Here is a 12,849-nt window from a genome sequence, read left to right as displayed (position 1 = left end):
GGGTTCGTCGAAGACTTTCCGGAAAGCCGTGAGAAAGGCAGGCAAGTCGGACACCAGGGGGTCTCCTCTCTCCCATAGAGGATTTAGCCAGGCCAGGGCCTCCCCGGTGAGATGGGACATGATGAAGGCAATTTTGGCCCGGTCGGAGTTAAACTGGTGGGACAGGAGTTCAAAGTGCAGGGTGCACTGATTTATGAAGCCCCGAGCCTGGGCGGAGTCGCCTCCGAAGCGAGGAGGTGCAGAAAGCCGGGGTCCGGGGTAGGATACCATGGTATTAGTGGACAGCGGAGTTGCCGGATTGCGAGTCCTGGCACTGGCGGAGGTTGCTGGCGGAGCAGTCAGAGTGTCCAGGCGAGAATTGACATTCCGCAGGTGACCCAGGATGGACTACTGTTGGGACCTCTGACGGGACAGTTCATGACACAGGTCCGAGAGCGAGGGAGCTTGGGTGCCACCGGGTTCCATGGCCCGAGCAAACTGTAACGGGTCTGGGAGGCGGAACCTCTGAGCTACTATACAAGGGGGCGGTCCTTGTAAGGGAGCGGGTGGCGACCAGGGAAGACGGGCAGGCAGTCACAGCAGGTGACCGGGACAGTCTCTGAGTGAACGGGCTGGAGGTCACGGCAAGTGACCGGGGCAGTCTCTGGATGAACGGGCAGGAGGTCACGGCAAGTGACCGGGGCAGTCTCTGGATGAACGGGCAGGAGGTCACGGCAAGTGACCGGGGCAGTCTCTGGGTAAAGGGTTGGTACGACCTGTGGCGGCTGATGGTAGACGTGAGCTCCCAGGTGAGCAGGCGAGAGTCTCTGGATAAACGGGTGGTCACAGCATGTGACGGCGGAGCCTCCAGGAAGACCAACAGACAGGCGGCAGATGAGCGCTCCCAGGTGAGCGGGCAGAAGTCACTGGACAGGCGGGTGGTCACAGCACGTGACGGCAGAGCCTCCAGGTAGGCTAGCAGACAGGCAGCAGATGAGCGCTCCCAGGTGAGCGGGCAGGAGTCACTGGACAGGCAGGTGGTCACTGCACGTGACGGCGGAGCCTCCAGGTAGGCTAGCAGGCAGGTAGCAGATGTGCGCTCCCAGGTGAGCGGGCAAGCTGGTCCATAGACAGACTGACAGGAGTTGGAAGGCAGACCGTCGGACCTCAGGCAAGCAGGCAGGTAGCTGATGTGCGCTCCCAGGTGAGCGGGCAAGCTGGTCCTTAGACAGACTGACAGGAGTTGTAAGGCAGACCGTCGGACCTCAGGCTAGCAGGCAGGTAGCAGAATATCAGGCAGGAATAAGACAGCAAGCTGGCAGGAATCTGGCAGGTATCTGGCAGGTAACTGGCAACGGGACCTGAGGGCTGAAGCAGAGTAGTGAACAGTGCAACAACATTGCTCGGGCACCTCCATTTTGGAGGAGGTGCCTTATATATGGTGAAGTCCTCCGGCCATTGGCCGGGGACTCCTTAGGACGGCGCGCGCGGCCCCTTTAAGAGGGAGGGAGAGCGCGCGCGCGCGCCCTAAGCACAGTGGCCGGGAAGGAGCGCGCGCTGCCAGCAGAGCGGGAGGAGGACGCCGGGCACGGAGCAGAGAGGTGAGGGGAACAGCGTCCCTGCCTAGCAGAGGGCAGGGACGCCGGCGCTACAGCCACAATATTCAGCACCAATGAAACGCCTTTCAGACAAATTCTTTAGTAAAGTTTTTTAGACTAGACTTTGTCTAAACTCATTTGCTACTTTCATTGGCGTGGGATATTGTGGATTTTAAAGATTTTCAACAGAAACCATTTTTAGAAGAAGACCTGGATGATGGATTTCTGTATAAGTTGAGCACCCACTGCAGTGCTGTGTCCTCCTATGATTTCTTCTCACTATCCAGGTTTACCACAAAATTGCTGCTGCATTCCCTGCTTCTACTTTTGTACAGGCTATGACAGTCCCTACTGATTGGCTATGCTATAGCACATGATGAAGAGCTACTAGGCATTATTAGGAAGCCCAAATGGCCACTGCAGAGGTCATGTGGTTGATACAATCTCCAGCAATGCTTAAAATGGCTATGGTTTTAAAGTAATTTTCACTAAACAGATGCCATATTGTTCAAATTTGCTGGTTTCAGGGAATTCTTAAAAATTTTGCACAAATTAGCTTAGACTTTGATCCACTCGCTCTTCTTTAGTTAAAATATGCTAAATGAGGTGCCGTCATCATTTTGTTGGTATTAAAAAGCATACATTTGCAAATGTTTCAGGTTATCCATATCCAAAATTAGTTAAAATTGATTCAAAGTGGTCCTTAGTGTCCATTGTTGTTTTCTAGTTGTTTGCTTTATGACCGTCAATTGAGAATCTTTCAATGCCTATCCCATGTCTTAATTAGCAATGAGATTGTTGAATTTATGGGTCAATTACTGTATATACTTTAAATTAACAATTGAAAATTGTCCATTTATATAATTGTCGGTGTCACAGAAGAGCAGATCTCACAACTTTCCAGCCTTTACCTGGTCCTCCATACAATATAATGCCTCCCCATGGTCCTCCAAACAATATAACGCACTCTCTATGGTCCTCTATACAATACAATGTACTCTCCATGATCCTCCATATACAGTACAGACCAAAAGTTTGGACACACCTTCTCATTTAAAGATTTTTCTGTATTTTCTTAACTATGAAAATTATACATTCACACTGAAGGCATCAAAACTATGAATTAACACATGTGGAATTATATACTTAACAAAAAAGAGTGAAACAACTGAAAATATGTCTTATATTCTAGGTTCTTCAAAGTAGCCCCCTTTTGCTTTGATGACTGCTTTGCACACTCTTGGCATTCTCTTGATGAGCTTCAAGAGGTAGTCACTGGAAATGGTTTTCACTTCACAGGTGTGCCCTGTCAGGTTTAGTAAGTGGGATTTCTTGCCTTATAAATGGGGTTGGGACCATCAGTTGTGTTGTGCAGAAGTCTGGTGGATACACAGCTGATAGTCCTACTGAATAGACTGTTTGAATTTGTATTATGGCAAGAAAAAAGCAGCTAAATAAAGAAAAATGCGTGGCCATCATTACTTTAAGACATGAAGGTCAGTCAGTGCGAAAAATTGGGCAAACTTTGAAAGTGTCCCCAAGTGCAGTTGCAAAAACCATCAAGCGCTACAAAGAAACTGGGTCTCATGAGGACCGCCCCAGGAAAGGAAGACCAAGAGTCACCTCTGCTCCTGAGGATAAGTTTATCCGAGTCACCAGCCTCAGAAATCGCAGGTTAACAGCAGCTCAGATTAAAGACCAGGTCAATGCCACACAGAGTTCTAGCAGCAGACACATCTCTTCAACAACTGTTAAGAGGAGACTTTGTGCAGCAGGCCTTCATGGTAAAATAGCTGCTAGGAAACCACTGCTAAGGACAGGCAACAAGCAGAAGAGACTTGTTTGGGCTAAAGAACACAAGGAATGGACATTAGACCAGTGGAAATCTGTGCTTTGGTCTGATGAGTCCAAATTTGAGATCTTTGGTTCCAACCACCGTGTCTTTGTGTGACCCAGAAAAGGTGAACGGATGGACTCTACATGCCTGGTTCCCACCGTGAAGCATAGAGGAGGAGGTGTGATGGTGTGGGGGTGCTTTTCTGGTGACACTGTTGGGGATTTATTCAAAATTGAAGGCATACTGAACCAGCATGGCTACCACAGCATCTTGCAGCGGCATGCTATTCTATCCGGTTTGCGTTTAGTTGGACCATCATTTATTTTTCAACAGGACAATGACCCCAAACACACCTCCAGGCTGTGTAAGGGCTATTTGACCAAGAGGGAGAGTGATGGGGTGCTACGCCAGATGACCTGGCCTCCACTGTCACCAGACCTGAACCCAATCGAGATGGTTTGGGATGAGCTGGCCCGCAGAGTGAAGGCAAAAGGGCCAACAAGTGCTAAGCATCTCTGGGAACTCCTTCAAGATTGTTGGAAGACCATTTCCGGTGACTACCTCTTGAAGCTCATCAAGAGAATGCCAAGAGTGTGCAAAGCAGTCATCAAAGCAAAAGGTGGCTACTTTGAAGAACCTAGAATATAAGACATATTTTCAGTTGTTTCGCACTTTTTTGTTAAGTATATAATTCCACATGTGTTAATTCATAGTTTTGATGCCTTCAGTGTGAATGTAAAATTTTCATAGTTAAGAAAATACAGAAAAATCTTTAAATGAGAAGGTGTGTCCAAACTTTTGGTCTGTACTGTATATAATGCACCCCTATGGTCCTCCATACAATATAATGCACCTCCATGGTCCTCCGTCATTCTGTGTGGGTGGGTGCTGACAGGTGGAGGGGGGTCCCGGTGCACGTGCTGACACCGGGCCCCCTCAGCTCACGAGCCCCATTGCAGTGGTGTGGCCTGACACCATTGGTGGTACGCCACTGCAGCCAAATTAAAATAGGTCATATTGCTTGAGGGTTGAGGCCACCATTCAGATTATTCAGTTATTAAAACAAATCTTTTGGATATTATTTGGATACTTGAAGTACATTAGTCATAGTTACAGTAGCCATTGCTTTAATTTTTATTTCATAAATTAATAGTCCACATGAAAATAAGTTATATTGTAACATAAAGCAGAAAAATTTGCTTGTTTCATTTTATGGGTAAAATCTGTTAAAAAGATTTTCCCATTACTGAGACAGGAGATGACAGTTTGGTGCTAAATAAAATTCAATGTAGAGGAGCTAGAGGCCGACACAGACATCCTGCTGCAAGTTCTCCTGAAATGATATGGTTACAGTTCACCATAGAACTTTATGAGAACCAACAGTCATCTCTATTCCTTATAGTATGTCTGTATAGATTCATCCTCCTTTTGTAGTTTTTGTTTAGTTTTCGCAATATACCATAGGTACCTCCAGGGCACCTTGTACACTGTATCAGGTACACCACATTGGAGGATGTACAGAAGAAGGCATTAGTAATTGTAAACTCCTGTTTAGTGTTGGATATGTGGACTGTGTTTTTTGGTAAGTTGTGGGTAAGAAGGATAGAGAGAGAAAAACTCGTGAAGACATGGTTAGAAAAAGGACTCAATCTAACACTTGAATTTAAAGGGATATTTCCATCTCCCAATATGTAGTAGGTGTAATAATATTAGCAAAAATGTCCAATTAGAAATGTTGTATAGTTCTTCTGATTCACTATGTCTCTTTCCTCTTGTGCAGAGCATTGCAGGACCTTAGGTATTCATGGTTACAACCACTGATATAGTGACAGTTAGCTAGTTGCTAGTGGCCATAACTATGGATACCTAAGCTACTGCAATGCCCTGCACATGAGGAAAGAGACATAGCTAATCAGAACAACTATACTACATTTCTAATTGAAGGTAATATTATTATTATTACACCTACTACATACTGGGATAAGAAATTGGAGAAGGGAATACACCTCCGCCACCTCCACCAGACAGACTCCAGATCATTAAACTCCGAAAGTCCCTCATACCCATTTGACTAATGTCGGCTAATATCAACAGGTTCGGCCAATACGCTAATGTTTATGGGGGCCAACTGATCGTCAAGAGAGATGTCAATTTCAGACTGCTTTGTTCTCCTGTAGATAAGTCACTCACAGTTATGTCTGTTGGCAGCTTTCTCATGGAGAAGACAGTAGTGCTCGGCTGAACGAGCACTCCTGTATATGGGACAGATGGTCGAGATGGCTGTCGGCCAAATGATTGTCTGAAATATTGTTCGGCCAACAGCCATGTACTGTATATGGCCAATTTAAGTAATAAGCCCTACTACATCTGTAACAAAAATCTCAGTTTTATTATCTTGGCTTATCTTTAGGATGCATCACCCCATAGACCATATGTAAAAATGTCTTGTTTTAACATTTTTTCAATGTTGTGGTCTTGTCTCAATCATTTATATACACTGCTCAAAAAAATTAAGGGAACACTTAAACAACAGAATGTAACTCCAAGTAAATCAAACTTCTGTGAAATCAAACTGTCCACTTAGGAAGCAACGCTGATTGACAATCAATTTCACATGCTGTTGTGCAAATGGAATAGACAATAGATGGAAATTATTGGCAATTATCAAGACACACTCAATAAAGGAGTGGTTCTGAAGGTGGGGACCACAGACCACATCTCAGAACCAATGCTTTCTGGCTGATGTTTTGGTCACTTTTGAATGTTGGTTGTGCTTTCACACTCATGGTAGCATGAGTCGGACTCTACAACCCACAGAAGTTGCTCAGGTAGTGCAGCTCATCCAGGATGGCACATCAATGCGAGCTGTGGCAGGAAGGTTTGCTGTGTCTGTCAGCGTAGTGTCCAGAGACAGGCCAGTACACCAGGAGATGTGGAGAGGGCCGTAGGAGGACAACAACCCAGCAGCAGGACTGCTACCTCCACCTTTGTGCAAGGAGGAACAGGAGGAGCACTGCCGGAGCCCTGCAAAATGACCTCTAGCAGGCCACAAATGTGCATAGGTCTACACAAACGGTTAGAAACCGACTCCGTGAGGGTGGTATGAGGGCCCAACGTCCACAGATGGGGGTTGTGCTCACAGCCCCACACCGTGCAGGACGCTTGGCATTTGCCACAGAACACCAGGATTGGCAAAGTCGCCACTGGCGTCCTGTGCTCTTCACAGATGAAAGCAGGTTCACACTGAGCACATGTGACAGACGTGACAGATACTGGAGACGCCATGGAGAGCGATCTGCTGCCTTCAACATCCTTCAGCATGACCGGTTTGGCAGTGGGTCAGTAATGGTGTGGGGTGGCATTTCTTTGGAGGGCCGCACAGCCCTCCATGTGCTCGCCAGAGGTAGCCTGACTGCCATTAGGTACCGAGATGAAATCCTCAGACCCCTTGTGAGACCATATGCTGGTGCGGTTGGCCCTGGGATCCTCCTAATGCAGGACAATGGCTGACCTCATGTGGCTGGAGTGTGTCAGCAGTTCCTGCAAGATGAAGGCATTGAAGCTATGGACTGGCCCGCCCGTTCCCCAGACCTGAATCCGATTGAGCACATCAGGAACATCATGTCTTGCTCCATCCATCAACGTCACGTTGCACCACAGACTGTCCAGGAGTTGGCGGATGCTTTAGTCCAGGTATGGGAGGAGATCCCACAGGAGACCATCAGCAACCTCATCAGGAGCATGCCCAGGTGTTGTATGGAGGTCATACAGGCACGTGGAGGCCACACACAATACTGAGCCTCATTTTGACTTGTCTTAAGGACATTACATCAAAGTTGGATCAGCCTGTAGTGTGTTTTTCCACTTTAATTTTAGGGGTGACTCCAAACCCAGGCCTCCACTGGTTAATAAATTTGATTTCCATTGATGATTTTTGCGTGATTTTGTTGTTAGCACATTCAACTTTGTACAGAACAATGTATAATTATTCAATGAGAATATTTAATTCATTCAGATCTAGGATGTGTTATTTGAGTGTTCCCTTATTTTTTTGAGCAGTGTATAAACTTGCCAGATGAAAGGGTCTCTGTGCTTCAAAGGCTTGCAAATATAATTTTTCCGGATAGCCAATAAAGGTGTGACTCCAAGAATGCTTTGGCTTTTTTTGGTATAAAAGTATTTACATAAGTATTTCTGTCTAAAATGGTGCCAAAAAATATATTTTTTATTGTAGATCTTTATAATAATATTAAAATTGTTAAAAATAAAATGTAAATTCTAAGAAATGATCAAGATATTTAGATGACAACATTGTTTCTTTTGTAGCATGAATTCGCCATTATATTCTATTGTTTCCTCCAGAATCATCATCCCTGACTTATCTGGTGGACACCACAGGGTCAATGTATGATGATTTTCTAGAGTTGAAGGCTGTAAACAGTTGGCTCCTGGAACGAGTGACTGCCCGATTCCCTTGTGGTGTTCGCCAATATACCATGGTGGAGTTCAATGATCCAAGTATGTTACCATGACTGTCATTGGGTTTACATTGCAATACTGGATTTACATTTATATTTAGATTAAAAATACCTTTGCAGCCAGGTTATTATCAGTACTGAATAAGTTTAAAAAAGCATATAAGGCATACTTGAAAATATCACAACCAAGATCCTGCAAAGGTGCAAAATACCAATGTACATTTACAAATTAAAGGGATGGTCCAAAACACAAATTAATTTTCATCCTAAATCCCTATCTATTTAATGCCAAAATCTAATCTATTTTCTTATATAAATAAATTAAAAAATCTCTATCTTTTCCTAACTACACTATCTAACAGCTTTACTACTTCCTTTTTGATGACGCTTTGTTTCAGAATCCCAGTGCATGCTGGGGTACTCAAAAAAAGCATCATCAGGGAATAGAGGTTGCGTTCACTGCCGCAGCCTCTGTCCCCTCCCTGAAATGAAGCATCTCAATGACATTCGTTTCAGGGACTAGTCTAGTCCCTGCTCTACTGAGCATGCGTCAGTTGTCAATTCCAGTGATTCTTGTCATTGTGCAATGTGCACAATGACAGTGCGCTCTCTTGCCAGCTCAGATCAGAAGTGACAAACCGACAACAGAGCGCACTGTCAATATCACACGCTTTTACATGTTCTCCGTTTCTGCGTGGGTTTCCTCTGGGTTCTCCGGTTTCCTCCCACACTCCAAAGACATACTGATAGGTAATGTAGATTGTGAGCCCCAATGGGGACAGGGATGATGTCTGTAAAGTGCTGTGGAAATAAATGGTACTATATAAGTGAGTAAAATAAATAAATACAGTAAATAAAAGTGATTGTTGAGCCTATATAGAGACCCTATATTTAAAAATTAACTTTTAATCAGTATTTGTTAAAATAGTTCATCTCAACACAAACAGTTGCGATGAACTATTTTAACAAATACTGATTAAAATTTAATTTTTAAATATAGGGCCTTTTTTCGTTAGTCTGACTATACCCTTTATTATGGATTTTCTGATGTAATCTGAGCCTATATAGAGCCATGAATTATATATTTCACTGCAATATCATTCACGTGACGAATCACCTTCAGATGAGTCAGATACAATTTATGCAAGGTGAGAATCCTCGTAATGGTATTCTAATTGTTTTTTTTCTCATTTATTTTACAGCTGTTGGACCTGTTAGGATAACACAATCAAACAAAGAATTTGATGATTTCTTTAACAGTCTGGTGGCCACCGGAGGTGGTGATTGTCCAGAGTTGGCCATGCAAGGACTTAAGCTGGCATTGGATAACACCCCACCCAATTCTTTCATCCTGGTGCTAACAGATGCATCCGCTCTAGATTACTGGGATACGGCCCTGATAAACCAAATCTACTCACTATTAGCATCCTCAAGATCTCAGGTATAACAATAATAAAGTATTTCATTGTCGGTAATAATAATAGATTTAACTTATCTTATACATTACTTTCCCTCCTTAGACATGTTAGTTGCAGTGAAGTCATGAATATTGTACATAAGCTTTATATTCCCAGTCTTTTTCTCTGGCAAATCTTGACTACTTCTTCCAGAAACAGTGCCACCCCTGTTCGTAGGCTGTGCCTGGTATTACAGCACTATTCAGTAATGCAAAGATGTAATACCTAACCCAACCCATGGTCAGGTATGGTGCAGTTTCTCAAAGAATTCTGCATTATTTTTCTAATTTTGTAAACCTCTTTCATACATCAGCTGGGCGTCAATTCTCATTGTTGCTCACTTAACACTAAAAATGGGCAAAGTTTACATATATATAGATAATGCCGCTGATGATTTTTTACAGCAGAATAATTAAGATCAGTTACAAACACTACAATTCTAAGGATATACCATTAATATAAATAATTGGATATTCTATAATTGAATAATTTATATTAGGAAAACGTATAAAATATTTTATATTTCTTTCTTTTTCAGGTTTTCTTCCTTATAACCGGCCTGTGCGGAAACATAAATAATGCAGATTTCCTTATCTATAGAGACATTTCAGCGGCCAGTTTTGGACACGTCTTTCAAGTGTCCCTGTCAGACCTGAATAAAGTAAATCATCGGTTTATACGTTTTATTCTGTATGGGTGATTTAGACGCTGTTCACGTGCTCGTTCAGACATTACGTTTGTCCGTTTCATTTTAGAAACGAATGGAATGAATGGAAATGGAATGGCTCCATTGAATATTATGGGGTCTGTTTATTGGCTGTTTTTTTTAGAATGGAAAATAAAGCCCTGAATTCAGAACTTTGTCTTCTGTTCTAAAAAACGGAACCCAGGTGAACAGTTAACTGAATAGGGCAATGCTGCTTCCATTTGGATAACTGATGCAATGGATCACTTATTCCGCTTTTCAGTAGCACATAATGAACAAAAAGTATGGCCAAACAGACATGTGAACAGTGCTTAAATATACATTAAAGAAGTTGTCCACTACTTTAACATTGACAACTAGTGATGAGCGAGCATGCTCGTTACTCGAGATTTACGAGCAAGCTCGGTGTTTCTCGAGTATCTTCAGTGTGCTCGGGTGTTATGTTTGAGTTGGCTGTGTGCATGATTTGCGACTGTTTGACAGTTTGACAGCTTTAATACATGTGAAAAATGCCTGTTTCTTAGGCATTCCTCACATGTGTTAAAGCTGTCAAACAGTCGCAAATCATGCACTCAAACATAACGGCCGAACACGCTGAAGATACTGGGCGAGCACTGGAGCATGCTCGCCGAAAGGGTTGACAGAACATACTCACTCATCACTATTGACAACCTATCCTTAGTATAGGTCATCAATTATTGATCAATGGGGGTGCAATACCATGCACCACCGCCGATCAGCTGTCCCGGTGTCGGCGGAACTAACCAGTTACAGAGCTGCACAGCTTCCTCACTGCGTGGCTTCAAAGGCGCAATGACATGGACAAAGAAAGCTGCAAGCATGTCATGCCCATTGGCTGTGACTAGTCAGGGGAAAACAATACCGTATTAACTAGTCAAAGGACTAATTAGGTTAGGAAAAGTAAACTTGATAAAAACTTTTTTCAAGCATGTATTTATGTGATAATCACTGTAAAGGGCTGGTTAGGCAGGGGATTTAACAGCAAATACACAAATGCTGGTGGGTTGGAGGGCATGGGGGACCTGTCAGATTGCCTCTAAACATGAAAATTAGAAATACTGCAATTATCTCACTAGCCATTGGGGCTATTACAGAAATTTGCATGTACATTAGGAAGAATAGAATAACTCTCACCCGATCTTTTGAATTGAAGCATCTAATGAATGTCTGCAAAGTTCTTTGTGAAAGGAGGTGGAGCAGTAGAACTGTGACATAATATATTGTGATTGGTGGATCTTGTGTATTGAACCTGTGCTGCCTGCCCTGACCTCGGATTGTCTGACTACGCCTCTGTCTCATCTATTTGTACCTCGCATCCGTGCCTCTGACTCTCCAGTCAGCTGCTGCAGACCCAGTGACTGCCCTTGAGGGGTACCTGGTGACTACCGGTGGCAAATCCTATCCTCACCAACAGAGGCTATAGTGAATACTTGGTAGACAGTTATGCCCCTACATGGCGCATTGGGTCCAAACCCACCAGTGTTACATTCAGCCACCATCATTACAGTTTATCAGTAGTGCAGGTACAAGAATAAAAACCACATACAAAAGAACACTAAGACAATCATAATATATAAATGAGCGATATACGATTCTAAATATAATGTTGTGCATAACACCCTACAATGATCTGGCCATTTAAAAAAAAATTATACTGGGCAACTAATAACCTTACAATGAGAACCAATAATCACAAGGAGTTAGAAACAACAAATAAAGCAGTACCCACTGCACACCATAATAAGTGAACAAAGTGATTTACACTACGCTGTACCCTGATGCGCGTTTCGCGTATAGCTTCATTAGAGGGTACAGGGGCAGTGCCCTCTGCAGGGGCATACATAGAAATCAGGGGGCCCCATAGCAGAAGTTCTAGTTGCCGCCCCTCCCCAAAAAAAAATAGTTGGAGGGGTCACATAAGAGCATATCACACAACTTTGCAGCCCTTTCAAAATTATTTTCCTCTTATTAATGCCCCTAGATTCCTCTTTCATTGCACCCATAAAGTATGATGCCAACAAAATTGCCACACAAACACTGTATGATATCCCCACAGTGAATTCCCTTCAACTCCCCCAGCAAAGTATTGTGATGTCAACACTGCATGATCCCCCAAGTTTGACCCCCACACAGCCCTCCATGCAGTATAATGGTCTTACATACAATATAATGGCCCCTACACCTATCCACACTGTATAATGGAGCCCACTAGCATTACAAACAGTATAATGGCCCCCACACAACCCTCCACACAGTATGATGGACCCCACACAAACCTTCCCATTGTATACAGTGATGAGCAAAAGGGTAACAATGTTTTGAACTTTTGACTTTCAGGCACTATATCACCATCCACTACTGCTTCCAATGTGAGACTATCATCATTCTATAGACAATCATCTTGGCTATCTCATACATAAATTTGACTTGCAATTATTTAGCATATGATTAGTTAAGCAGATCCTTGTTATGTCACTGCATTGTTATTGTTTTGCTCCTAAAAATTTACATTTTATTTTTTATTATTTTGTAAATCCACCTTTCACTTTCAAGACTGCCTGGATCCTTATGGGTGTGCTCTCTATCAGATTCAAGCATGTCTTGACTGAAATCTGATCCCAGGTCTCTTCTACACTCTTCCACATAGCATAATGCACCCCATAGTCCTTAATATACAGTAGTATAATGCACCCCGTTGTCATCATATAGTATATTGCACTCTCCATAGTCCTCCATATAGTATAATGCACCCACATAGTCCATCACACAGTAT

The 12,849-nt window shown here is 43.3% G+C and overlaps 1 protein-coding gene across 2 annotated transcripts in view; it reads left to right on the top strand.

Annotated features, from left to right (window-relative positions):
- The window catches only part of LOC141162013 (uromodulin-like), a 62,909-nt gene that overhangs the window by 9,783 nt on the left and 40,277 nt on the right, over positions 1-12,849 (top strand). For both annotated transcript variants that reach the window (XM_073647628.1, XM_073647629.1), the window contains exons 4-6: positions 7,777-7,932; positions 9,095-9,333; positions 9,888-10,010. In XM_073647628.1, coding sequence (XP_073503729.1) covers positions 7,777-7,932; positions 9,095-9,333; positions 9,888-10,010 — 518 coding nt within the window. The remainder of the gene's footprint in view (positions 1-7,776; positions 7,933-9,094; positions 9,334-9,887; positions 10,011-12,849) is intronic.

Source organism: Phyllobates terribilis, unplaced genomic scaffold (assembly GCF_046119375.1).
Source record: "Phyllobates terribilis strain yellow unplaced genomic scaffold, ASM4611937v1 Scaffold_9__5_contigs__length_417890890, whole genome shotgun sequence".
NCBI classification, from domain to species: Eukaryota; Metazoa; Chordata; class Amphibia; order Anura; family Dendrobatidae; genus Phyllobates; species Phyllobates terribilis.
This window is presented reverse-complemented; position numbering and strand designations above follow the sequence as displayed.